The sequence below is a fragment of the Dermacentor silvarum genome, chromosome 1, assembly GCF_013339745.2.
Source record: "Dermacentor silvarum isolate Dsil-2018 chromosome 1, BIME_Dsil_1.4, whole genome shotgun sequence".
In the NCBI taxonomy this organism is placed as follows: Eukaryota; Metazoa; Arthropoda; class Arachnida; order Ixodida; family Ixodidae; genus Dermacentor; species Dermacentor silvarum.
Window position 1 is genome coordinate 26,297,032 of NC_051154.1, and position 24,436 is coordinate 26,321,467.

At 42.7% G+C, this 24,436-nt stretch overlaps 3 protein-coding genes across 7 annotated transcripts in view; 1 reads left to right on the forward strand and 2 right to left on the reverse strand.

Annotated features, from left to right (window-relative positions):
- The window catches only part of LOC119458381 (cyclin-dependent kinase 14), a 138,664-nt gene extending 138,328 nt beyond the window's left edge, over nt 1–336 (reverse strand). The window contains exon 1 of the mRNA XM_037720219.2: nt 163–336. Within this exon, the coding sequence (XP_037576147.1) occupies nt 163–211 (49 nt within the window). The 5' untranslated portion in view covers nt 212–336. The remainder of the gene's footprint in view (nt 1–162) is intronic.
- On the forward strand, nt 323–10,202 carry LOC119458399 (pre-mRNA-splicing factor CWC25 homolog). The gene is made up of 9 exons (XM_037720240.2): nt 323–614; nt 726–898; nt 1,007–1,149; nt 1,207–1,300; nt 3,691–3,760; nt 6,815–7,450; nt 8,303–8,412; nt 9,394–9,552; nt 10,070–10,202. Exons 1-9 carry the CDS (start codon nt 597–599, stop codon nt 10,182–10,184), a joined length of 1,518 nt encoding a protein of 505 aa, XP_037576168.1. The 5' UTR covers nt 323–596; the 3' UTR covers nt 10,185–10,202.
- The window catches only part of LOC119458334 (armadillo repeat-containing protein 8-like), an 82,056-nt gene continuing 67,554 nt past the window's right edge, over nt 9,935–24,436 (reverse strand). For all 5 annotated transcript variants that reach the window (XM_049665633.1, XM_049665635.1, XM_037720177.2 and 2 more), the window contains 4 exons: nt 22,905–23,096; nt 17,986–18,058; nt 14,456–14,549; nt 9,935–10,408 (listed from right to left, as the gene is read on the reverse strand). In XM_049665633.1, coding sequence (XP_049521590.1) covers nt 10,378–10,408; nt 14,456–14,549; nt 17,986–18,058; nt 22,905–23,096 — 390 coding nt within the window. In that variant the 3' untranslated portion in view covers nt 9,935–10,377. The remainder of the gene's footprint in view (nt 10,409–14,455; nt 14,550–17,985; nt 18,059–22,904; nt 23,097–24,436) is intronic.

Genomic DNA, 24,436 nt, shown 5'->3' on the forward strand with positions numbered 1-24,436 from the left:
GCACACGCTTCCGGCACCAAAACTTTCGTTGACACCGCCGATCAGTCTCCCGGGTTGTTTGCCAACAGATATACGGACTAGCTGCTCTAGGCCTAATGCCAATACAGATAAAATGTGATAATAGCGAACACTCGAGAGATATAAGGTCACATAAGTGTTCACCTTCTTTCGTTGAGGGCTTCCAGTTCTTACTGCTCACGGAGAGAGACATTATGATGCAGGGACACGCCTTCCTGCATGGATTCAAGGGGCGACCAACAAACTACCGCGTCCGCGACCACAGCATGTTGACGGGAAGTCCGTCGAGTGGCTTGCTAGCCTCGTTGACCCGCTAGAGAAAACCGCCGGCACTACCGGGCGGCTGCTACGGAACGGCCGAGAGTGCGCTGTCGTCGCACGTCGCTGTTGTCGCTGCCAGTGACGGCAGCGAGAGCACCATTGACAGCGGCATCATCGAGTATTTGCGGATTCGCGGCGTCAGTCGGCTGCTCACCGCGAAAATAACGCTTGCAGTTAAAAAATGGCCAAAGGAAGGAGCGAAAACCAACGTTCGTGATCTGTACCAGGGACACAATCATCCTACTTAAGCACTCACCATGGGCGGCGGCGATCTGGTAAGCTACAGATGATTGCGCCCCTTTGGTAGCACTGTTTCAAACGCTGTTTATTTCTCTCCGCGATTTGACCCTCAAGTCGCCTGAAATTTTTACTGATATTTGTTTCAGAACTTGAAAAAGTCGTGGCATCCATCGACGCTACGCAATATCGAAAGAGTATGGAAGGCGGAACAGATGCGCGATCAGGAGAAGGCGAAGATCGAGCAATTGCAGAAAGAGCTTCAAGAAGAACGCAACAAGCAGGAAATGCGCCAGTATGCCGAGAATAAAGGTGTTGTAAAGTACGTATTACACTGCCCGTCATATTAGTAGCTTCTTTTTGGAACTCTTGGAGTTGTCTCCACGTCAGTCCCTTTTTTATTTTTTTTTTTTTCTTCATTGCACCTCAGAAAAAAGCAGGAGCGACTCGACTGGATGTACCAGGGAGTTGCTGGTCTGGTGGACAGGGAACAGTATCTGCTTGGTCGCAAGGTTGACAAGAACTTTGAAATCTTGAAAAAAGAGGAGGACGGTGTGGTGGACAAGAACGAAGGTAAACAAATCGTTTTTGCGTTCCTGGTTTGTTTCTTAATCTGCCTGTTTTTTGCAGATGAGGAGCCCGGTGCTATTTTCACCATGGCGCCTACTAATGCTACTGTGGACCTGGAAAACAAAATACGAGAGGACCCATTATTTGCCATCAAGTGCGCTAATTTCAGCGTATAATTTATTTGTTCCAAATGAGAGTTGTATATTTCTTCCAGTTTTTTTTTTTTTTTTTTTTGCTGACAAATTTTGGTGTCGGTTCTCAATCGCTCATGCCATAGCGTGCAATGTGTTACAACCTAAATGTTGTGCCAGAACTAGCTTGGCTTTCAGTCATAAATAACCAGTAAACTTTCCTGTGCCATATTATGTCTAATACGTCATAGCATTAAATGAAAGAAAATGTCACCACAGATGTTACGAAACATGGAGAGTACCGTACTTACTCGAAAATATGTCAAACACGAATGTAGGTTGACCCCTGTATATTGAACTCGCCTGAAAATTAAAAAAAAAAATTTAATTCGAATAAAAGTCGACTCATATCTTTTTAGAAGAACAACAAACTTTGAACATGACACACCCTTATGTACCGTAAGCTCAACTACTAAATCTCACTAGTCTATGCCACAAGCTACATCTTCACGAGAACCTGCCAAAGAAGTCATCCTTGTCAGATGCTCCTCGGGCATCCTCGGCACCCCAAACAGCATCGTCCTCTGCCGTCGAGTGACTTGCATATGCAGCATTTTTTAAAGTCAGTCTGGATAATCTCCAGAGTGGCCTTATGGTGGGTGCAACAGGGGAACCCTGTTAGTTTAGTACTTTTGCTAGCTTTATTCACGATTATAGGTCGAGATTGTTTGGTCATGAATATAAGTTGATAGCTCATTTTGGGCAACGTTCTTGGAAAAGTAAATGTCAACCTATATTCGAGTAAATACGGTAAGCTCGGGTCTTTAAAGGTGTAAAATAAGTCGCTACCATCTCATTATGTTTTCATTTAAGAAGTTTTGTTTTGTAATGTCTACTGACTATGCTATGAATGTTTAAAATTTTTCTTTGTACAGAAAATTAGCAAGCAGTACAGGGTGCAATATGGTATGCAAAAATGTATCAAAACTAGGTTGCTCACTGCTGTCATTGAGTCCTGTTTATGGCACACAAGTCTGGTACAGGCAGCTTTTAGTGTGCTTCTGTGTGTTCCAGTTTTTGTGGTTGCCTGTGTTTTTTCCGCTGTAGCTGCATCAAGCTATCTACTGTTATCACTACCTGTGCAGTAGCTCAAAGGCTGTGCCGATGTGCTGCTGAGCACTTGACGGCAAGTTTGCTTCACAGCCATAGTAGCTCTATTTCAATGTGGTGGAATGCAAAAATGCCCAGTGCCCTCCACACCTTTGCTGTGTCATATTATAGCCCAGGTTTAGCTTTGAAATGTAAGCCCTATGACTCAGATGAAATATTCATTGCATTTATAAATTTGAAGTCCAGCCTAAACAGAAAAGTCTATTTAGTTAAACATGTTGTTTGGCAAGTTGGTGCATTGTACAGGCAAGGGCATGGAGGATGGGACAGGTAGCACCTGTCCTGTCCTTCACGTTCGTCTTTTAATGCACATTGGCTGTGCCTTGTGCATTGTAATGGAGCCAGCTGATATTTGTAAAATGGTTGAGAAAAGTCTTGCAGATGACTCTCCATGGCCTTTGCAGCGTCTTCTTCGCTTTGTTAAACAGCGCATGCCTGAGAAATGAGCTGTAGGCATGGTTTAATAATACTGGAGCCTCGCAAAGTGAAAATATGTATCCACTTGAGCTAGCGAAGCTGAGGTTTGTGCCATTCGTAGCATCCCCGTTTACTCGGAAATTCATTGTGTATTAGTAGGTAAGATATCGTAGCATAATTACAGAGCATGCATTATTTATTTATTTTCCTTTCTTTTCCTCACGTAAGTACAATTAACCATAAATGACATTTGTTCACTGGAATGCTTTCATGTGTTTATGCAAGTGCTTTGAAGCAGTACTCGGAGGCAGTCTGTTTCCGCAGCTGCAAAGGAAGTTTCGCTTTCCAGTTGTTTCATTAGAATGTTTCCGTATGGTGCTAGTACTACCGAAAACAGATGGTAACTACATGAGTGCTAGTTTTACTACACCATACATGCACAGATGACACTTGGCAAGGCTGATAATGGTAATGTTGCAGTAATGCTGTGCTGAAAATTTTTGTTCCGACTTTCTATTTTATGGTGTGCTCCGTTAGCCACAGCCACCCACAGAACTTTGATCAGTCTTCGTGGCCTAGTGCTTCCATTCATGGGTAAACAGGTGGTACTGAGCTGGCCTTGCAGTATACCACATGACCACCGGTCTCAAGCCCACAGCTTTTCTTGGTGAAGTGATGTTGAAGCACAGTTGTTTACAATAACATCAGTCTGTACAATTTATTACACTGGGCTTGCATACCACTGTCACACTGCAAGGGCAATACATAATACAGATACACTAATGGGTAGTTTCGAAAAGCATTGTAAAAGATCATTTTCTTTCAGGAAACAAGAAATGAAGACTAAGAAAACCTTGCTGAGCAATCCTGTGAAGATGAAGCATCTCAAAGAAATGGTAGGTTTTCATTCAAAAACCTCAACAAAAATAAGGCAACAGGAAATAGTTACACCAAATTTTATTGCTACTGTTGTATATGAAAGGGTAAAGTCAAAAAGGTGATGTTTGAAAAGATTATTGTTCCAAATTCGCCAAAACTTGGTACAAGAGTTCAAAATTAAGCATGAACTATTAGGTTGAGATGGGTGGGTATCAAATTTCTAGTTTGAATCAGTCAAATCGAATACTGTTAACTGTTAAAAATGTTTTAATGAATAGGTTCTTTTCCAATAGCATGTTTATTGCACTTCATGGCCTATGCATTAGAGAAGGGAGTGGTTGGAATGAGTGCATCGAAAGAAAGATTTTAAAAATGACCGATCCCACACAAGATGGGAATCTATTTAGTCGCACAACACGTAGTGAAATGTTTAATGTTTTCGCTTTGTGTTGTGTATTACCCACCTGGTTGCTCATGTCGACGTGTGTGTTCTTGCGGCACTTCATAACTTGAAATGCCACGAACACAGCACCAGACTTTCATTTTAAACAACATTCTTGCTCCTTGAAAAGTTTCCTGATGGTATTTGTTCAGAGAGAGAAGAACTTTATTGAAAGTGAAACCTCAGTTTGAGTCTGTGGAGAAAAGATACACCTAATCAGCCAGGCGTAAAAGACCGAGATGTCCAAACAGTGCATTCATAATGTCTGGGGAGGAGTCTGCTAGCCACTGATCACAGATTTGTATGTAGTGTATATGTGACAGACTCCTCTGCACGGCTGTGCTACCTACTCCATTAAACCACGTAGGTGTTCTGTGATAAAACCAAATTATAGGTTGTCAGTTCATCATCATCAGCCTATATTTTATGTCCACTGCAGGACGAAGGCCTCTCCCTGCGATCTCCAATTACCCCTGTCTTGCGCTAGCGTATCCCAACTTGCCGCTTGCAAATTTCCTAACTTCATCATCCCATCTGGTTTTCTGCCGACCTTGACTGTGCTTCCCTTCTCTTGGTATCCATTCTGTAACCCTAATGGTCCACTGGTTATCCATCCTACACATTACATGGCCTGTCCAACTCCATTTCTTCCGCTTAATGTCAACTAGCTATGTCAGCTATTCCCGTTTGTTCTCTGATCCACACCGCTCTCTTCCTGTCTCTTAACGTTAGTCCTAAGATTTTTCGTTCCATCGCTCTTTGTGCGGTCCTTAACTTGTTCTCGAGCTTCTTTGTTAACCTCCCAAGTTTCTGCCCCATATGTTAGCACCGGTAGAATGCAATGATTGTACACTTTTCAACGACAGTGGTAAGCTCCCAGTCAGAATTTGGCAATGCCTGTCATATGCACTCCAACCCAATTTTATTCTTCTGTAAATTTATTTCTCGTGATCAGGATACCCTGTGAGTAATTGACCTAGATAAATGTACTCCTTTACAGACTCTAGAGGCTGACTGGCGATCCTAAATTCTTGTTCCCTTGCCAGGCTATTGAACATTATCTTTGTCTTCTGCATGTTCATCTTCAACCCAATTCTTAACGCTTTCTCGATTAAGGTCCTCAATCATGTGCTGTACTTCATCTCCATTGCTGCTGAATGGAGACTGTGAACTTTCTTTACACATGGGAAAAAGCTTCTAATACTTATAAAATATGACACTGACATACATCAATCTGTGACCACATGGTCGAGCTCCAGTACTAGTACTAAAGTTTCACAGTAGAGCATCATACATGCAGTATTCCTGGACTTTCTGTGCCCATTTAGAATTGTAATTGCTATTCCAACTGGTGGACATGCTATTAACTTCAACCAATATAAAGGCACTGACAACTACTCAAAACGCGTCACAAAATTTTAGCGGAAATGAAGAGACCATGATTTATAGTGACAGAATTACACATGCTGTTCGCAGTTTAAGTCGGCACGGGAAGTCACGAAAAATGGTGTGGCGATGCTTCACAGTGAAACTTCGGTACTAGGGCTAGATTCCCACCATGTCTCCAGATTACTGTACCAAGTTGGATGTTATTAAGTGCATAATATTTTTTAAAATATTTTATAAGCGTCTGCACTTCATTCTATGGTCCATTACAGTCTATGTAAAGTTCATGCGTATAAGTTGCGCTGCCTACGCGGCTAAGGATAGAACAGCTGAACTCTGGCACCCTTCATTGCATGGCGACACCACATTACGCTATTCTGCCTGTTCTTCCCTATTGTTACTCACCTGTACACGTACAAATACGCACAGCAGCAGTTAGTCCCCTTTATCAGCCAAAAGTGTGTCATTGCTTTAAACAACCATGTGCAGCCTTTGTCAAAGGTATACAGGCTATTTTGTGCCTTCACCATACATGTCATTCGGCTGTGTGGTGTGGTACCTGCTGCCACTCTAGGCCTCTGGATGGTGAGCGACAGTTCATTACATTCCCCAGGGCATTGGAATTCATGGCATGTCACAGGAGTTGCCCTGAACAGCCTAGCAGTTGCTGACAATGTAGCCTGTCTACTTTTGACAAAGGTCGGACATTTACTGCCTCATCACTGCATTCATGCACTACAGTCAAAATCATTTCAGGGTTTACCTTTACCTGCAACTGTTATCAGCGTGTGAACAACAGCCCGTGTATACACTTGTGTCAAAAGCCACAATCAATCTCCACATTATATCCATTATATCCTGCCCTTAACAATGAATGCAAGGTTCAAGATTTTTTTATGTATCTTTCGCATACTAAATAGCCCTTTACTCAGCTTTCTTACTAGATGACTGCCTTGTTCTATTAAGCAATAGACATACACAAACTTTTAGTGAAATGTAACATTATAACATAGCCTTGAACTTTCAGCCAACTTTAACAAACTTACCCGGATCATAACACAAATAAGCCAGCCCATAGCGCATTGAAGCTACTATGGCTGCTGTACCAATAAAACCAAATTTACTCAATACTGCCACAATCCACACCAATACTGATGAAGGGTTTATTTATTATTTAAAAAAAAAAAAGTGTTGCAGGCCCCACTTAGGTGCATGTTATCACTGAAGGGTCTTATCCTTGCAGATTGAACAGTCTATAAAGAGTTCAAAAAAAGCCCACAAGAAGAAGAAAAAGAAAGAGCACAAGAAGCATAAGAGGAGGTCACCCAGTGTGTCCAGCAGTAGTGACAGCACCACTGATGAACATGCCCAGCGTCCCAGACACTCCAAAATGGACGAGAAGAGAGACCCCACAATTACCACTTCTGGTCATAGAGGCGACAAAGAGCACAGTATTTCCAGACACCGCTCAGATGGAGCATCAAGGTCAAGAAGAAATTTATCACCCCATGCTCGTTCACATACTGAGAAGAGCTATACTGGGAGGGACACCCACCTACGAGGCCAATATGAGAAGAGTAACAGCAGCCGAAAAGAAAGCCCACGCCATCAACCTAATGTACCCATGGAAAAGAAATCCAGGAGGCGGCACGACTCAACATCGTCAGACTCCCAAGACCATCACGAGGTTGTGACACAGCTTAAACGACTCGTCAAGAGCAGCTCCCGATCACACAGCAAAAGGAAGAGACACGATTCGAGTAGCTCCGACAGCAGCGCAAAAGACCACAAAAACTGTGAAAGCAGTCAGCGCCCCACCAGTCCAGTCTCAGAGAGTGGCAACCACCAGCATGATAAAAAGGCAAAGTTTGGTCTCATTGTGAGTGAACCCACTTTACTAATGATTGCGTGGTAATGTAGTATGGAACACTGGTTTGTTACCCAGAACAGATAGGTCTGTAGCTTTATTTCTTCAGTAGGCTGGGCACGAAAAACAGCAGCCCAGGATCTGTGCAAGAAAGCTTAACATAGGAAGTTGGGAATCCTATTTGTTCTTTAAATTTAGAGCAACAGTTGCCAAATCATTTAAGAAAATGGTTGTCAGAATGCAATTAGAAATTCTGGCAGAACTGATCTCATGAAGACTGTATGTTATGTGATTAGCATTGAAGCAATGTAGTTGCACACTGTATTGCCACCGCTGAAACGCGTCATGTATGAGGTGTCTATGCAGCTGGGCTCCTAGTCACCTAGCCTGCTTGAGCTAATCAGGTAATCTCTACCCGATTGCTGTAGACACGTTGCACCATATAGCGCCGCCGCAAAGTCTGTACATGGCGCCTGTCCGATTATATGTATCCAGACAAGATTGTCTCAAGATATATGATGTGGGTTCGATTCCGCACAGAACCAAATAAACTTTAAAGGATACCCAGTGAACCAAGTTGCCGTCAAAGAGATTCATTGAAGAGCGATACATATCCAGTGACCCAAGTTCTGACAGTTTTGAACCCTTTTCCCTCAGCACAACAGCCCAATGTACTACCCAGTGGGCTAGTGACCCAAGTTGTTGGGAAACCTGTTAAATAGGCAGCAGTCCCCTGATAGTGCATGAAGTTCCCAAAGAATGCTAATTGCATTTGTAGAGCGAGACATATCGCCATTGTCGTCATATAAGTGGCATGGTGAATTTGTCCTCTAAATACTTGCTTGCTTTATTCTTTGGCTTTAGGTTCGAGGCAACCAGAGTCACAAAAGAGAGCAGCAATTACCAGCTATGAAAGTACAGCCAAAGGAGCATAAGCTGAACAAAACAGCACCCCAGGCTACGCAGAGGCGCAGGTTTGTTAACTTTTCTTTCTATACCTAAAGATAATTCAAAACATCTGCATTTGATACTGGCCACTCCTACAGGCATACTGCTACTTTCCACAGACTTCATTATCCTAGCTTGCTAGCCCAGTTCATTTATTCGAATATAAGGCAAGGTTTTTTTCCAGAATTCTTAGCTGCGAAGTCAGCCCCCGCCTTTTACGCGAATTTTGCTTTTAGGTGTGGCTTCACGGCAGTGTGCGCCTTAATGCCATGAAGCCACACTATAAGGAGAAATTAGCACTGCCGTGAAGCCACCCCTAAAGACAAAATTCGCATATAACCTGCACTCCGCGTGTTGTAGCTCCCTTCCACCCCTATTTCAAGGTCGCCATTTTGCAGTTTGGCTGTGTTAGTAATTCAGTATTTCAGGCGATCCGCGCCAAGTCTCGATAATCCGTCGGCTACTCTGCATCGCCTTATATTGGTGTTTAACTCCAAGTTTTTTTTCTTGGGTCCCCCAGTTGCACCCTTGCCTTACAATCAAATAAATACGGTATATCCAGAATTACAATAGCAACAAGGGCGCACATGCTATGTGTCATCTTGAAATGATGCACGATTACGAGACAGATATTCTCGAGCAATCACTTTTGCAAGATCTAGACGTGACAAAGTCTAAGGTCGATATGTCTGGTGCCCAGTCATGTGAAATGTTGTGAAAGTGATCGCTTGAGAATACTACCCCTGGTGACCCCTGCATACCTTAGGCCATATTGTTTTCGTGAAGGCTGCAGAAATGCACGCATAGAAACAAGCTGTGTTGAGACAAACTTTTCTGTTCACGATGTTCATTGACATTATTAAAATAAGTACAATGGCCTAATTGGTGTGCAGAAGGCAATCCTAATGAATATCTGTCAAACACGATTCATGGATTAAGTGTGGGAAACAGAGCAGGGTCACACGTTTGCTTTTTCTTTTTTTTCTCCCTTCTGATGATTGAAACAGACCATTGAGTGAAGAAGAGAAAGCTGCAGCTCGCAGAGAGATGATGGAGAATGCCCAGTGGCATGACGAACAGCGCAAGACTATCGTCAATCAATATCGCAAGAGTGAAGCTGCCGAGGAAAAGAACCACCACAAGAACATAGGCGAAGGATTCATCCGGTAAGGATAATGCACACAGTCTCGTATTAAATGTTAGGCTTGGTCACATGAGTTACATTATTCTGTGTAGGACCTTTGAACATATTGTCATTTTGCTCAAATGCAGTGCACTGCAAATGCTGGCTGCTGTTGGTCTATTGAAGAAAAAAAAAAAAAAAAAACGAGACATCAATGTTGCTTTTATGTACATGATTTAATGGTACTAATTTTTCCTTGAAATTGGGGACCATGATAATGGACAGCACCTCGTAGTAAATGTTAGGCTTGGTCACGAGTTGCACTATGCTGTGTAGGGCATTTCGTCATTTTGCTCAAATGCAGTGCACTGCAAATACCAACTGCTGTTGGTCTATTGAAGAAAAAAAAACACAAGACATCAATGTTGTTTTTATGTACATAATTTAATGCTAAATTGTCCTTGAAATTGGGGACCATCTAGTAGTCTATAATCCTAAGTGCTGCACTGTGTATTCACAAGCTTAAATTTCAGTTCACTTTGTTGTTGCCCTGTTTTTAGGCCCATGCTGGCAAAGGCTGCAGACTCTGGGAGTGTGGAGAACCGCATCAAGCAAAAAATGTACACTGTGCAGCGATCCAGCAGTGCCATGGACGTCCATTTTGCTAGAAAATAAATTGCCCTGCACTAACAACGATATAAGGCCATTTCATGACATTCATGTAAACATTCCTACTTTCCAAACAAGCCACGCATTTAAACATATTCAAAACAAATGCAATGTACAGGACAGACTTCGAGCCTGCCTTCAACATAGGTCGCCACTGTCTGCTGCTATTCACCTCCATCACAACAATGCTGTCCGAAGATCATGAAAACTGCTGCAGTGCAGTTTTCACCCTGCAAGAAACAAAAAATGCAACAATTAAACTTCTCAACCAACAAAGCATGAATTTGTGTAACACCACCAGCAAAAGCACAGATGAAATCAGCTGAACCCACAACATCACTGTAGCCAAATCTGCAGAGCACCACACTGGTATGTACAAAGGTTGTGAGCTCAGCAGCAAGGTGCCCTATTATTACACTTGCTGTTCCTTTCCCTGAATTAAACATACAAATACAACCAAATATTGCCCTCACTTTAACTATTTCCCTACTGTGGAGAAAATGGCACTTTTTTGCAGGCTACAATACATTTCTTCTTTTTCTGAATTAACTATTGCACTCAATATTTGATGCAATACATTAAAGCAAAGCAGAATGAATCCGTTTTTCAGGCACACAACTTTTATTAACGAGATTTTATGTAAAAAAATATACATTGCCAAACGCAACATTGTGAACTAAACCTCAACAAAACTTCTGCCTGTATCTAAAAATTTTTTAAATGCTAAGAATTTTTGTTTTGCTATCTGAGAGCCACTATCTGCAAAGAAATCAAAATTTTTTCTTGAAATTACTTGCATTACAAAATTTTAACTGAAAGCCCTACAGTTGTATATGCCATACACCAAAGCATTTCCTCGATGTGAAACATAAGGGAACGTTGCAAGACTCACAGTAAACTCTAGTTTACTGCTGCCATTTTGCTGTCGTAACATTTCTTGCAGTTTTGGCATGTTTCCATGTTAGCTAGCTAGTGCTGAATGGCTTCACTTGGTGGAGAAGCACGAACTAGTGGTGCATGCTCATGTTCCGGGTTGATATTCGTTGTCATTGCTCTTGGAATCAGACAAAAAGGCAGCATCTTCCGACTCGCTGTTGCTTGAGCCGTCGATAAAATCAGCCGCAGAAGCAGCGGAATAGCAAGATTTCTGATGCTTTGGAGCGCGCATGCCACTTCTGGAGGCGGCTGTTTTCACTTTCAACTCCAACGAGCGCACGTCTTCGGAGCTGGTACAAAAATTGCCACTAAGCAGGATAAAAACGAATTCTGTAAGAAACAAAACTATTTCTCCTATTATACGTCAGATGGTGCAGTGTGTCTGTGAGCGTGGAAGGTCTCGAAAACGGCATTTGGAACTACCTGTTGTATTTTTTTTTCAACTGCACCTGCACACTCCAGAAGCCTATCCTAGAGAAAGCGAAACGGACCCCTAGTGGGGACGGAATGGAGAGCGGTGACTGCACCACATTGATGGAGGCAACCTTTCTCCTCGTTGACTGATGAAGAGCAGCGCAGGCAGCATAGCTCCTGTTTACATCTTGGAGGTGGGGTGAGTTTCCACGGCAAGAGGGGTAGGGATCGTGCGTGCGAGTGTGAGAGAGATACAAAAGAGACGCTCTGTAGAGACCTTACAGATCGGACGTTGCATCTTACGCTGCTATGTTTTCCTTTGTTCTCCTGTACAGTAAAACCTTGTTAATTTAGATTTCACAGGACCGAAGAAAATGTCCAAGTTAACCGAATGTCGAATTATCGAGGGTATTCAGAAAACAATAAGCAAATGCTTACTACGTCAACACACTTTTATCTAGTGAATGAATGAGCAAAGCCTGTTGCTATTTTGCACAAAAGCAATGCGGACACCTCAATTCTCGTCATCTCGTGACTCGTTGGCTCTCGCAGAGGCGATGGAGGCCTCCGGACTTCCTTCGCAGCACGGCCACTGCACGCCTTCATTTACGACACGTTTTGCACTACCGATCCGGATTATTTTTTCGCCAGTGAGCTGATCGCCAACAGATCGTCCGTCCATCACAATGTAGCCAATGCTCTTCATCCTCGACGGCAACCGCTACGGAGGAAACCGCGGCTGCTGACTTAGGTTAAAGAACCCCAGGTGGTCCAAATTAATCTGGAGTCCTCCTACTATGGTGTGCCTCATAATCAAATGGTGGCTTTGGCACGTCAAACTCCATAATTAAACTTTTTTATCGACGTGATTGTGAACGGCGACTATGCGGTGCTGAAGGCATGCGATCGACGCACGCACCGAGTAAAAACAAAACTACCATTCACTCCAACAACTGCGGACGAAACCGCGGTCGCTATTCTCGAGATCATGGTTGGCCACTATGGAGTTTTTTTTAGGCAAACGGCCTACGCACGTACTGAGTCAAAACGAAACTAGTGTTTGCTGCAGCCGCTACCGACGCAATCATGGATGGCGACTACGTAGTTATGAAAGCGCAGCCAACGTCCTGTTATGAGCGGCGGTAAACACAAGAATAAAGGCTTTACAGGCACAAAGCGTTCTGGCGTTGCTAGCATTCATGTACGATTTCTGCTGATGACTATGGCGATGCGGACTCCGCCGCTTCGTTTCGGTTGGATGCTAACGCCGTTTTTGCTCTTTTGTGTTGCACATTTCTGGCGCTTGTCACTCGCCGAGCTCCGAAAGTTGTCCGAATTAACCGATGTGTGGCCAAATATGTCCAGAATTAACGACAGTTCCATTGCATTGAATAATGCATACGCCTGCCGGGACCAGAGGACGAATCTAAATTATCCGATTGTCCGAATTATTGAGGGTCGAATTAACGAGGTTTCAATGTATTGTTAACCAAAATATGTTCTCTTTAATTGTTTTCCCTTGAAACTGAGTTATGCTGTCAATCCTTCACACCATCGTTAGCGAGCTTTCCTTATGTTCAGCATCATTTTGCTTTATACATGGTAGTTTGCACAAATATGTTGCATATAATTGGGAACTGCCTATCAAAACTAGCACCAGTAGGTCAAACATTTAAATTTCACCTCAAATCTGAGTGTAAAAAAGATATGGTATCCAAATCTTGGCATTACCCAAGCAGTAATGGCAACTTTGAGAGGGAGTTTTCTTGCTTAAGTTAACTGTACATCTGGCCATAATTCAAGTGAAGTTTTCACGCTCCAATAAGGTTTAGTCACGTTTACACTCAACCTAGCGAGTGCGGTGCCTGCAGGTACTCATAGCACACATGCATATCATGTCTGTAGAATTGCAATAGTATGTATCATTTTTCTAAGCCGAGTTAGTTGCCTCAAAATTATTATTTAAGCCCGGAAAGCTTAATGCAAAATGAAAGCAACTACAGCACAGAAACAGACAAGGGACAAATGACGGAAGCAGACACAGGCCCTACTAAAGGTTTATTTTTAGTTTTACCTATACAAATACATATACACAAATATGTGAGCACATAATTGCCAATCGCAAGCACGTGGTCAACGTGCTTGCGTGGTCAATGTCCCCCTGGTGCCTTGCACGCGACAGAAGACGGTGCACTTTCTCTGCGCTTTCTGCCCTTGCGTGCGCAAGATTGAGGCGCAATTGTCGGTTCCCCTCGCATGCTTTCGCATGCACACACAGCATGCAGTGCGCGGCGACGGTGTTATTGCCCTTGGACTTTATACAGAACATCACAGCAATGCCGACGACAACAGCAGAGTGTGCCTGGAGTAACCATATAATTGCTATCACAATAAAACTTGCGGCAAACCGAGCACAGGGCTTTGTGCGGATCATTTTCCACAGCCTTCATCCAACTTGCAAAGTCTGAGATATTTGGGTTCATCCATTCCTTGATGAGCCCTTAACAGCCAACATTTTCGCAAGGCACAAAAAGCAGCACATCAGAGCGAAAACGCACCCATGCAATGGCACAGATCCCTCAGAGTAATGGAAACAAGAACTAATCTGAAAGACCATGCTTTTTCTGTGCTGCGGGCAATAAAAATAAATTAACGTCATGCCCCTCAATTTCTTGTTCTCTTTCTTTCTATTTATAATTGGGATTCATTGTCGCAATAATAAGAACATTATCTCTGAATTTTCTCAGTTGTTTCACGAATTCCCCGACGATTCCCCCAAACTTTTTTGCTTTTTCCAGTTTTCCCTATCCCACCTTTAGCATGGAATGTTCCAAGTCTGTTCCACACATACTGCTAAAGGCTTGTGGCATCCTGCTAAGAACAGATGGTGATTGGACAAAAGCAGATAAAAAGCTTAAATGACATACTTGTCAAAGAGGGTTGTGTCACTAGTGATCAGAAGAGACTGCAGCAGCTTTTGGACCCCCAACTCGCGCAGCTTGGACTGCCTTTCCCGAGCACCTGCAACAACAGCAACAACAAAGACTGTTACAAAAGATATAATACCATTTGACAGATTTAACAATATTAAAAAATATTTCACAATTTAATATTTTTTTAATTGTGCCCTAAAAGCACACAGTGGAATTTAATTTGGTAAACTTGCATATGCTTGTATAAAACGTTCACTACAACAGCACCATACTGCTGAACACAAATTTACATACATAGTTAATTTTAATACAAAAGGGATTTTCTCACTGCCCATTTATATAAAGCTGTGCTCAAACACTGACAAGCAGAGGCCTCTAACAAAACCAATTCGCCACTTGGAGTTGGTCACATATTTCAAATGTGCACTCAAGCCCATCTAGTGCTTGCTCATTTTCGTATTACACATTCCCTGCATCAGCTTGAGCAAAACCATGCTACAAAGTAGGATTCTACAAATCACTCTAGGCCATATCGCCAAGGAATATTTGGGCTCGATTGATAATTTTCATCAATGGGTCACAGAGATCGAGTGGTTTGTACATATTGTATACTGGTCCCCGCTTCCCTTGTCTTGAACAGTTAACATCAAGCACATCAGCTGAACTGTATTATATAAATGAAACCGTTCTTCACATCCTTTGGCAACCAACACCATGACAGGTCATCCTAACAGACTAAAAAGCAATTCCACAGAGCATGTGCAATACGAACAGGGTCATAACCAAGATCCAGCAACCAGAGACATTGGTTACATTCATCATCATATGGCCACTGTCGCTAGCCATGCTATCATATTCAGTGGACTCTGTGGGGAGCACGCGCGCCCATCTTCTGCCGCCCATGCTCATCGTCGCATGTGCACGTAGCGTGCGCAGCGGGAGCCGAGTGGACACGAGAGAGAGGCACTTTGCCTCTCTCTCGTGCGCCTCATTCTCTCTCGCGCGGGAAGAGGGAAGGTATCCGATGGGCGAGGAGGACATTCCCCTCGTGAAAAGGTTAAAAGGTATAAAAGAGCGCGACCGAGAGACCCTCGGGCCTCTCTGACCTCACTACACCTGAGCTGCCCCCTCGGATATACCCGCTGCAACCCGTGAGTGACCTCGCTTGCGTGACTTCCACATGCAACGAGGCAAGCCTATTTATTTTTTATTACAGAGTGGACTTCCCTCTGCAAGTGTGTCCTATTGCTCGCAGCAATAAATGCTGTTGAATTGACTCGCTCATTGCCTTATTCGCCCGAACCCTACGTAGCTGCGATTGCACGCACTACGAGTTGAGGATAGTACCCCCACAACTCCTGGACACTGTGGGCATATGCGGAAATGAAAAAGCAGATGTAGATGCCAGCAGAGACCTACAGTGAAGAAATATCTGGTGAATATATTTTACAACATCCGACATATCAACAACAGCAAAGAAATATGCCCATGCAGAAAGGAATTGCCCATAGAGTCTGTCGCTTCAACATCACTTCCTCCACTAAATTGACCCCATCTTAGAATCAAGACTTCCACATCAGCTTTAGACAACGTAGCATCGACTTCATCTGAATGCCGCATTGACGAATAGCTACCTGTGCCGCTCTTGGAACCCCTATTTGATAACTGCTGCACTTTCATCATTTGAGCAGAGCTTGATGTCACATCTTTGAGCCCAGTACGGCACAGAATGTTTGTATTAAAGCTGCATATTGATTAAACATACATCATTGCCCTGGTACCACTACGTTTGCGACAGCTTGCTTGATCTTGTTCCGAATTTTCCTACACACATGACATTAAATGTATAATTGACATATCTATCTCTTGAAAACAATCAATAGTAATTAAGTGTAATAAAACTATGATATCAAATTTCCTTAAAACTGTACTGGAAGTCACTGACTGTGCTAGGAGTCTGGCATTATAAAGTAAGAATCTAGCTTATAAATCAAGTACAGTAGACTTCCGTTAATTTGACTCCGGTTAGTTCAATCCAAGCCCAAAGGCCCCCACTAGCATCCACACATTTCTATGGGACCAAACTTTCATTATTTGAATCCTGAAATTAGTCTTTGCCAGATAATTTGAACTTGGCTATTCATAACGCATATGCCCAATCCCAATGGTGACCATAGTGGTGACTCCAATAGCGGCAAACTCCGTATCGGCTGTGCTTAGGCTAAGTACGGTGAATACATTGAACACACATCATCTCCCCTCAAAAATGCCTATTTACAGCCTGCTCCAGGAAGATTTAAATGCCAAAACGGTAGCTCACAATGAATTATTACAATATTTACTTCATTCTAACATGCACCTTTTTTTTTCCCCAAAAAATTAGCCCGAGCGATCCGACACGAAACCAAAACCGTGTCCGCGGCGTTCGCAACAGCCTACCATCAATGTGAGCCAAACCAACGTCATCGCCATTGCTATCACAAGGTGCCGACCATGGATGGGATCAGAACGAGTAAATGAGTTATAAGCAAGACGATGGTGATGTGCCATTTTCAGTCCGATTACGAAAGCACATTCAAACAATAAGCTATTTTAGATGTTAAGCTAGCGGCAACATCAACATCTCACGTCACATGTTCTTGGCATTCCGAAGACACGCATGCGTCGCAGGACAAGCTAGTTGAGTGATTAGTCTAGGCTTATATAAGCCATCATCCCATTTGCAATTGTTGCAGAGTCGTTTGATATAATACCGAATTTTAAACGTGCTATGGATCATATGGAGGAAGATGTTGTGCTTAGTCATCATCATCATCTGCTTATATTTATGTCCACTGCAGGACGAAGGCCTCTCCCTGCGTTCTCTTATTACCCCTGTCTTGCACTAGCCAACTTGCACCTGCAAACTTGCGCCTGGTTCGTCATAGGCAGCGTTAAAAGGGCTGTCATAGAGTGATGGACAATAAGTGAATTAAGTTCCATTCTGTGAATGGTAAAGTTCACTAATTCTGCCTTTCTTTTTGCCAGAATAGGAGACATGCTACGTTTTTCTTGCTAAAACAAATAGTGTATGCATTTGATTAGTACTTTGTTTAAAAAGCAATAATGTTAGTTATGTTCGTTTTCTACTTTGAACTCATAAAAACAGGGTGCACGTTCAATTCGGAAATGTGCTTCAATCGGAACAAATACTGCCAAATCAATGAGCGAGGTCCTTTGACATTTTTTCTGCTTTTTGTTTAATACAACCCACCAGAAAATTCAACTAATTTTGTTGGTCCCATCAGCGTCAAATCAACAGAAGTCGACTCTACCTACGACTGGTAGTGTCATTCACTAAAGACCTGGTAGCATCATATTACAGCTGCACTATCCCTGTACAGCCTGACTTAGTAACTGCAGAAATTGCTCAGAGAATCACAATGAAATTAGAATCACAATGCAATTCCAGTCAAAATGAAGCATTCTGGATCTTTTCTATTCAAATTCTGAAGTGGAAAGAGATTGCACCAAGCAAAACGTACCTTCTTCTTCACTCCATACCAGGTTCGATATGCAGAATGTAGCTGCTATTTGCAGCTTCACATTGGAGTGCGCCTGCAAGTAAAGGGGCGAATTTACAGATTTTCCTCCTAAGGCAGTTCATGCTGAAAGTTGCTTCAGGAAAAGCCAAAGTTCTGGATAACCCCTGATACTACGTCTGAGCTAATTACAATTCACCATTCTGGCACCTTCAGTGTACATAGAGCTGAATAGTCACTTTGGCAGAGAATTAAACCCACAACAGTAGCAGCTTGCATCTACTAAAGGACTACTTTCAGAGAGAAAAGCAGGTGATGGTAAAGTAAAACCTGATTTCAACTGAGTCACGTTTGCAAGCCAATAAGTTTTTGATAAAAATTGGGTTACCACAGCCTAGTGAAAATATTTTTGTGTCCTAAAACAGCCCTGTTGGCTTATTTAATAAATAGGAGTGGGCAAAGATTTAAAATTTCGAATACAAATCAAATAGTGTTGGCTACTCAATTCATATTTTATTCAAGAATTCACTATCTGAATTTGAGAATATTCATTTCCGTCCGAACATAAGTGATAACAGCAACGCTTATTGGAGTCTACATGAGGAAGACAGAAGCAAATGGTGACTGTTGCCAATGATTCTGCTGCAGGAGAGCTGCAGAGGGGCACCAGTTTGTCAGCAAACACATGGAGTGAATAACCTCACAGTACAATATTTACAGTCATTCAAATAAAGATGTCTTGGGCAGCTTGCAAACTTTTTACTATTTAGGAAAAGTAATTAATTATTTGATCAATCTCGGCATGCTTCATTATTGTCGTCGTCATGGTTGGCCAGATACAATCACCCTTCAGTTGGTTATCATTTGCAAGCTCTTCAGTAGACCGAAAGTCCAGTTATGAATAGCATTTCATCTATCGAATAATGTTAACCAAATAATAATATTGTTAAATATTATTAATAATTATAATTAATAATGTTACCAAATGTTCTCCACGCTACCCTTATACAATGGAACACCATTTATATGTTCCTCATCATGGCATTTTCCCAGCTACAACATTACGTCTTTACAGTTCCAACCTAAAACCCATTGAATCTTATTGTATTATGTTCCCGTTTGATATGTCACCATTCTGTAATGTCCCTGCATCTTACATTGCATTTGAACACGGCGGCCATGTAAGTTTAGCAGTGCAGAGGCAAATTCGCTCTCGCATGTTGCTACGAAGACCAATAAATGTAAACTCATGATTAAGCCTGTCACAGCCAACCTGTCAAGCCACCGACCCAAAATGCCAGAAGTATGTCAGTCCCAATAACTGTGTCTTGTCGCAGTTGAGCTTTTTGCCTGTTCCCTAAAGTCAGCTTCGCTGCAATACAGCATGTGATGAGGTGAAAATATGCACAAAATATTGCGATGAAGCATATTAAGAGTGGAAGGGGCCACTGTCACAGAACATACTATGTGTCCCTTAATTATACACGTGTGCACACGCAGTCTCCGGTCACAGTACTAGCGGCAAGGCGTCTAATAAGTATACTGGCTGGCATTCAGAACCGTTTCTGACGTTGCTGCGGCGATTGGTTGCCTTCTTCACTGTTATGTTTCCCAGTTGTTACATTTTTCTCACCCGCAGTTTCTTGAAAAATGTATCAACAGGGTTCTACTGTATTTCACTTTGTTTAAGAATATTTGTTATTCGATTTGACATTCAAAGTTTCTTTTCTCTAATACTTGTACTTGATGCAATTAGGGAATTCCGCTATAAACTACTATAAGTTCTAGGGGTGTGCAAATACTAATTTTTAAGACCAAATCGAATAGTAATTGAATAATGCAAGAAGAAATCAAATGGAATAGTTTTCAAAATAATGAGGAGCTGTTTTCACTATTAATATTCAAATAAGTTCACATCCTTGTATAAGTACAACTTTGGCAAGCTTCTGTTAAATTGCACATTATGAAGCATTGTTTATTAGAAGCTCCCACGAATGGTGAATTAGGAACAAATGCACAAATACCATATTTTTGCAGATATAACCCCCAACAAGAATGCAAAACATTTAACAGTAAAGTCAAGGCGCAGGTTATGTGTGAATTTCACCGTGAGCTGTGGCTTCACGGCAGCATAAAAAATATTTGTATTATCTATGAATAGCAAATCTTCTATTCAATATTCAAAAGTTTCCAATACAGACAATGTGCGATTTTTTGGACTTCCTAGGGGCTGCGAAAAAGTCTGAAAAATTGGGCAGTCCGAAAAGATGAATGAATGCCTTTTACTGCCCCCAAGGGTTCAAAACGCCAAAAGCACATCCGAAATAGCTCTAAAGGCCTGCCAGTACACTTATTAGGGGTATCGTTGCTCGTACTGTGATAGGAGACAGCGGGTGCCCGCGGATATAATCAAGGAAAACATGTCCCGTGACAAGTGCCCTTTCCAACTCGTGGTATACTTCACCGCAATACTTTGCACATGCTTCGCCGCGTAACATTCCTGTAATGAGGCGAAGCTGACTTTCAGAAACTGGCATTAGGCAACGTGCTGTGCTTTCCGAGCTTCGAAGCTATTGGCGACAATTACAAAGGCTGTTAACAGCGGCAAATTGTTTCAATGAAAAACATGGCACCGAATAGCAAGAAGCTTGGTAGCAAACGTCGAAGTAGCTAGGCCTAGTGTTGCCGCGGTGGTGGCTACGGCTACCAGCGGATCTGCGTGCGAGAGTGCCGGTTCAAGGCGGCGAGAAAATCAAAATGGAGACGGTGGTGGCTTGAATTAATGCCGTTTCGGACCTGCGGTCATGACAAAATGTCCGGATAATGAGACTGCGAAGGTTTTTCGCATCCAAAATTTCAGACGTTCTTATACATCAAAATGGAGACGGTGGTGGCTTGAATTAATGCCGTTTCGGACCTGCGGTCATGACAAAATGTCCGGATAATGGACATTTTGGGGTGCCGCGAAGGCATCCGAATTATCGGTCGATTGTATTTGCACATGCTTAATAAGTTCTGAATAATTGACATGGATGAACAAGGGAAGCCCCACTCTGGAGCCAACATTTCCACAAGTGGGCTTGTCTTCATTGGGGCAGCCAGACGAACATTTTGACAACTCCCCCTATCAAAATGTTGGCTACATGTCCATGAGGCTTGCTTTGTTCAATTACTGTTGAACAATGCAAGTTTCCATCCTAGTTTGGTGACATTGTCTAGTGTGAAGTTCTGAATAAGTATCTTTAAAGATGATTTCTATAAAAATCCAGGCCATAATTGCACACTTCAAATATCTTGGACTCAATCTGTGCCACTGCACAAGCTAGAGAAGTGTAACCAAAGCAGCACCACTACACCGTTGTATGCGCCATGTACTATCGACCAAAAAAGTTTACGAACCACGGGATCTCAGAAAACGCTAAATACCCGAGAAGCCTTTAAAAGTAGCCAGTAAAACCGTACATAACAATGCTGTTCACATATACCAGTAGAGGCCGGAAATGGGAATACCAGGCTGCGTTTTGAGGCTGCGGAGATATTCAGCTTTTTGTAAGATCCCTTGGTCCGTAAACGTTTTTGGTCGATAGTACACGCATTACGTGTCCAAATGAGCACATGAATTAAGCGGCATCAGGATGCATGCAAAGCACACCCTTCAAGCAAACTTAATTTTAACACAGAAAGATCTCAATTATTTGTTCCTGCTAAACTTTAAAAGCAGCCTTCAACACACACCATAAGAAAGCCTCATTTTACACATAGCCTAGCCACACTGTAATGCATGTCAAACAGGCTGTCACAGAAAGCACTCCTCAGAAAATCTTTTTCCACTCACTGACAAACAGCAAATGTGGGAAAACACTCCAGGACTGCATGAAAATGTTCCCAAACTAACGCAAGCACATGTGAATTGATGTGCTCTGCATTTTGTGAACTAGTTCACTGCAGTTCAGTGAAAGTTCTGTGCTCATGCTGAAAGAGCCTGGCACCTCCTGCACGAGGCCTACACTGCCTCCCCCACATGTACAGGGAATGCTGCAAACTCATTCAGCACGAAGCCTGCACCAGGTGAAACAAATAGCGACATGCAGACAATGCCATGTTTCACTGGTGAATTTAATAACAAGGTGCAGCACCTGCTAAACTAGTTCAAGAAGCGCAGGCAGATCAAATGAACCTGTAGTAAACAAGACATGGCCGTGTCTCACGTACATAATCACCTACCAAACATCACTTAGATTGAAGTGGTGCTAGCTCAAAGAACCTAATGCCTTTCATTTGTACCCCATGAGCACTAGTGAAATGCAGCGCGAGTGCCAACTAGGTGTCAGGCATGCAAAGAGCCGAGCAATGGATACTGCTCACCGCTTCTGTTTGGGTCACTTTCACAGAAGCAGCTAGAGTTCCTGAACAATAATTGAAGATTTCATGAAATCAAAACTGCAGTACAAAAGTGCTTCACTAGACTGAGAGAAATCAATTATAATACATTGTCTTCTTTGACAGCATTCTGTGGCAAATAAACTTTATATTGAAAACTTCCTTACATTAAAGCTCACTTTAGTGGATGTCCAACTGCAATTTGTTCAGCAAGAGGCCCAGGGGAGCACTATCAGTGCGTCCCCTGCAAGGGGGTTATGTAAACAACTGTGATGGTGACTAAGAAAGGCTGAAAAGCTCAAAAACACCAATTACTATAGCCTGACACTACTGCCGCCGTTAGGTATGTCAAGGGATAACTAACTACGGGGTAACAGACCTTGGGAAAAAAAGCAATGACACATGGCATGTACAACATTACACTATCAATTTACCCTGCCCCCAGTGTGCTCACTTAAATTTCCAGTGCAAGGAACCTTTTTGATTTCATGTCAATGATAGTGGTGCTACAACATGAAAATGATTTGACATGCTTTGCTCACAATGTAGGTGGTGAGCTTCTTCAGGACGTCTTCGTTGGCCATTATGAAAGCTTTCGCTGTGTCCCCGTCTGCAATGTTGGCCAGGATGCACAATGCCTGCTCCTTAACATCAGCACTGTGATCCCCTTCAAGAATGAGGATCACTGCCTGCATTATCTGTGTCCCATGGCTGTCCATGATGTGGTCAATGTGCTGCAGATGAAAAGAAAAATTGCACACCTTGTCTTCAAACACATTAAACTTTTTTTTTTTTGCAATTTTTTGACCATGTCAGGCTAATGATAATTTCATGTTCCCAAAACCCTCCTGGCACATGTCTAATAGTAGAATTTCTCTGAAAATTCGAAAATAATTTGAAATAAGCAAAACTGCACAAAAAATCATCACACTCAGCTGATTCGTGACAGCACCGCACCAGTGGCACAATGTCTTCAACTCACAGTGTCAACTCCAACAATTTTTCGAAGCTGTCAAATAGTGACAGCTGTGACTTCAACGAATTCAATAGCCATAAATTGCCATTCGCATTTGACCTGCTGCCACAAGAGCCAGTTGCTGAGAACGCCAGTTGCCCAGCACAGCAAATCACACTGCAACATGAACACCAAGGGTAGCCCTAATCACTGATTTGATGAGTGCTGCTTGCATTTTAGATGTTTTACCCCTTCTCAAGAAATCGTTTCGCATACTCGCTATCGGATGCCTACGAGCACTGTTTTCTGCATTTGTATGTCAATTTATACAGTGCACAATTTCTCGGGAAGGGCGACGGTGACAGTACAAAGCGCTGACCGGGGGTGTATTTGTTTACATCAGCAGGCACAGCAACCGAACGTCGTCTCCTTGAAATAATGAAACCTCGTTGTAACGAAATGGGATATAATGAAGTAAGTTAAATTCCCCTAGAAATCCCCATAGAGATTCATAGTACAGTGCATGCAATACACTCGAACCTCCTTATAACGAAGTTGAAGGGGGAGCCGAAATTACTGTGTTACATCCATTACTTTGCTATATCCATTATTGCCATTTACTGCAATATATGTCCAACGGGGTGCACAATTGTAAACATGGAAATAAGATGGCTTTGTGGTCCGCAAAACCGCTACACGGCCATGTATGCGATGAAATTTGAATATAACAACAAAACAATTTTCTGCGAATGCAACATGCGACTTCTTAGCACCTGACACGACAGTCTTACGATAGCTGCATTCTGTTCTGTTCCATTGTGATGGTCTTTTTCTTTTGCTTTACACTTGGCTCGTCGCAGTCGAGCAGCATGTCTCACACAACACAGCACTCCGCTGTGTGATCGAGGAGGCAAACGAGCTTCGCCGCGCTGGCTTGGCCCGGCCAGCTCGTGGCCTCCGAGATTGCACCGATGCCGATGCAACCTCGGAGGCGATGCCCAGCTGCGAGCCAACATGGCGCGCCGCAGGGAGAGGAAAAAGTAAATGCACTAATCCATTGGTTCTCAGCCATGGATATGTCAGGGACCCATTGTGGACCAACCGGTGGAAGTGTTGGGG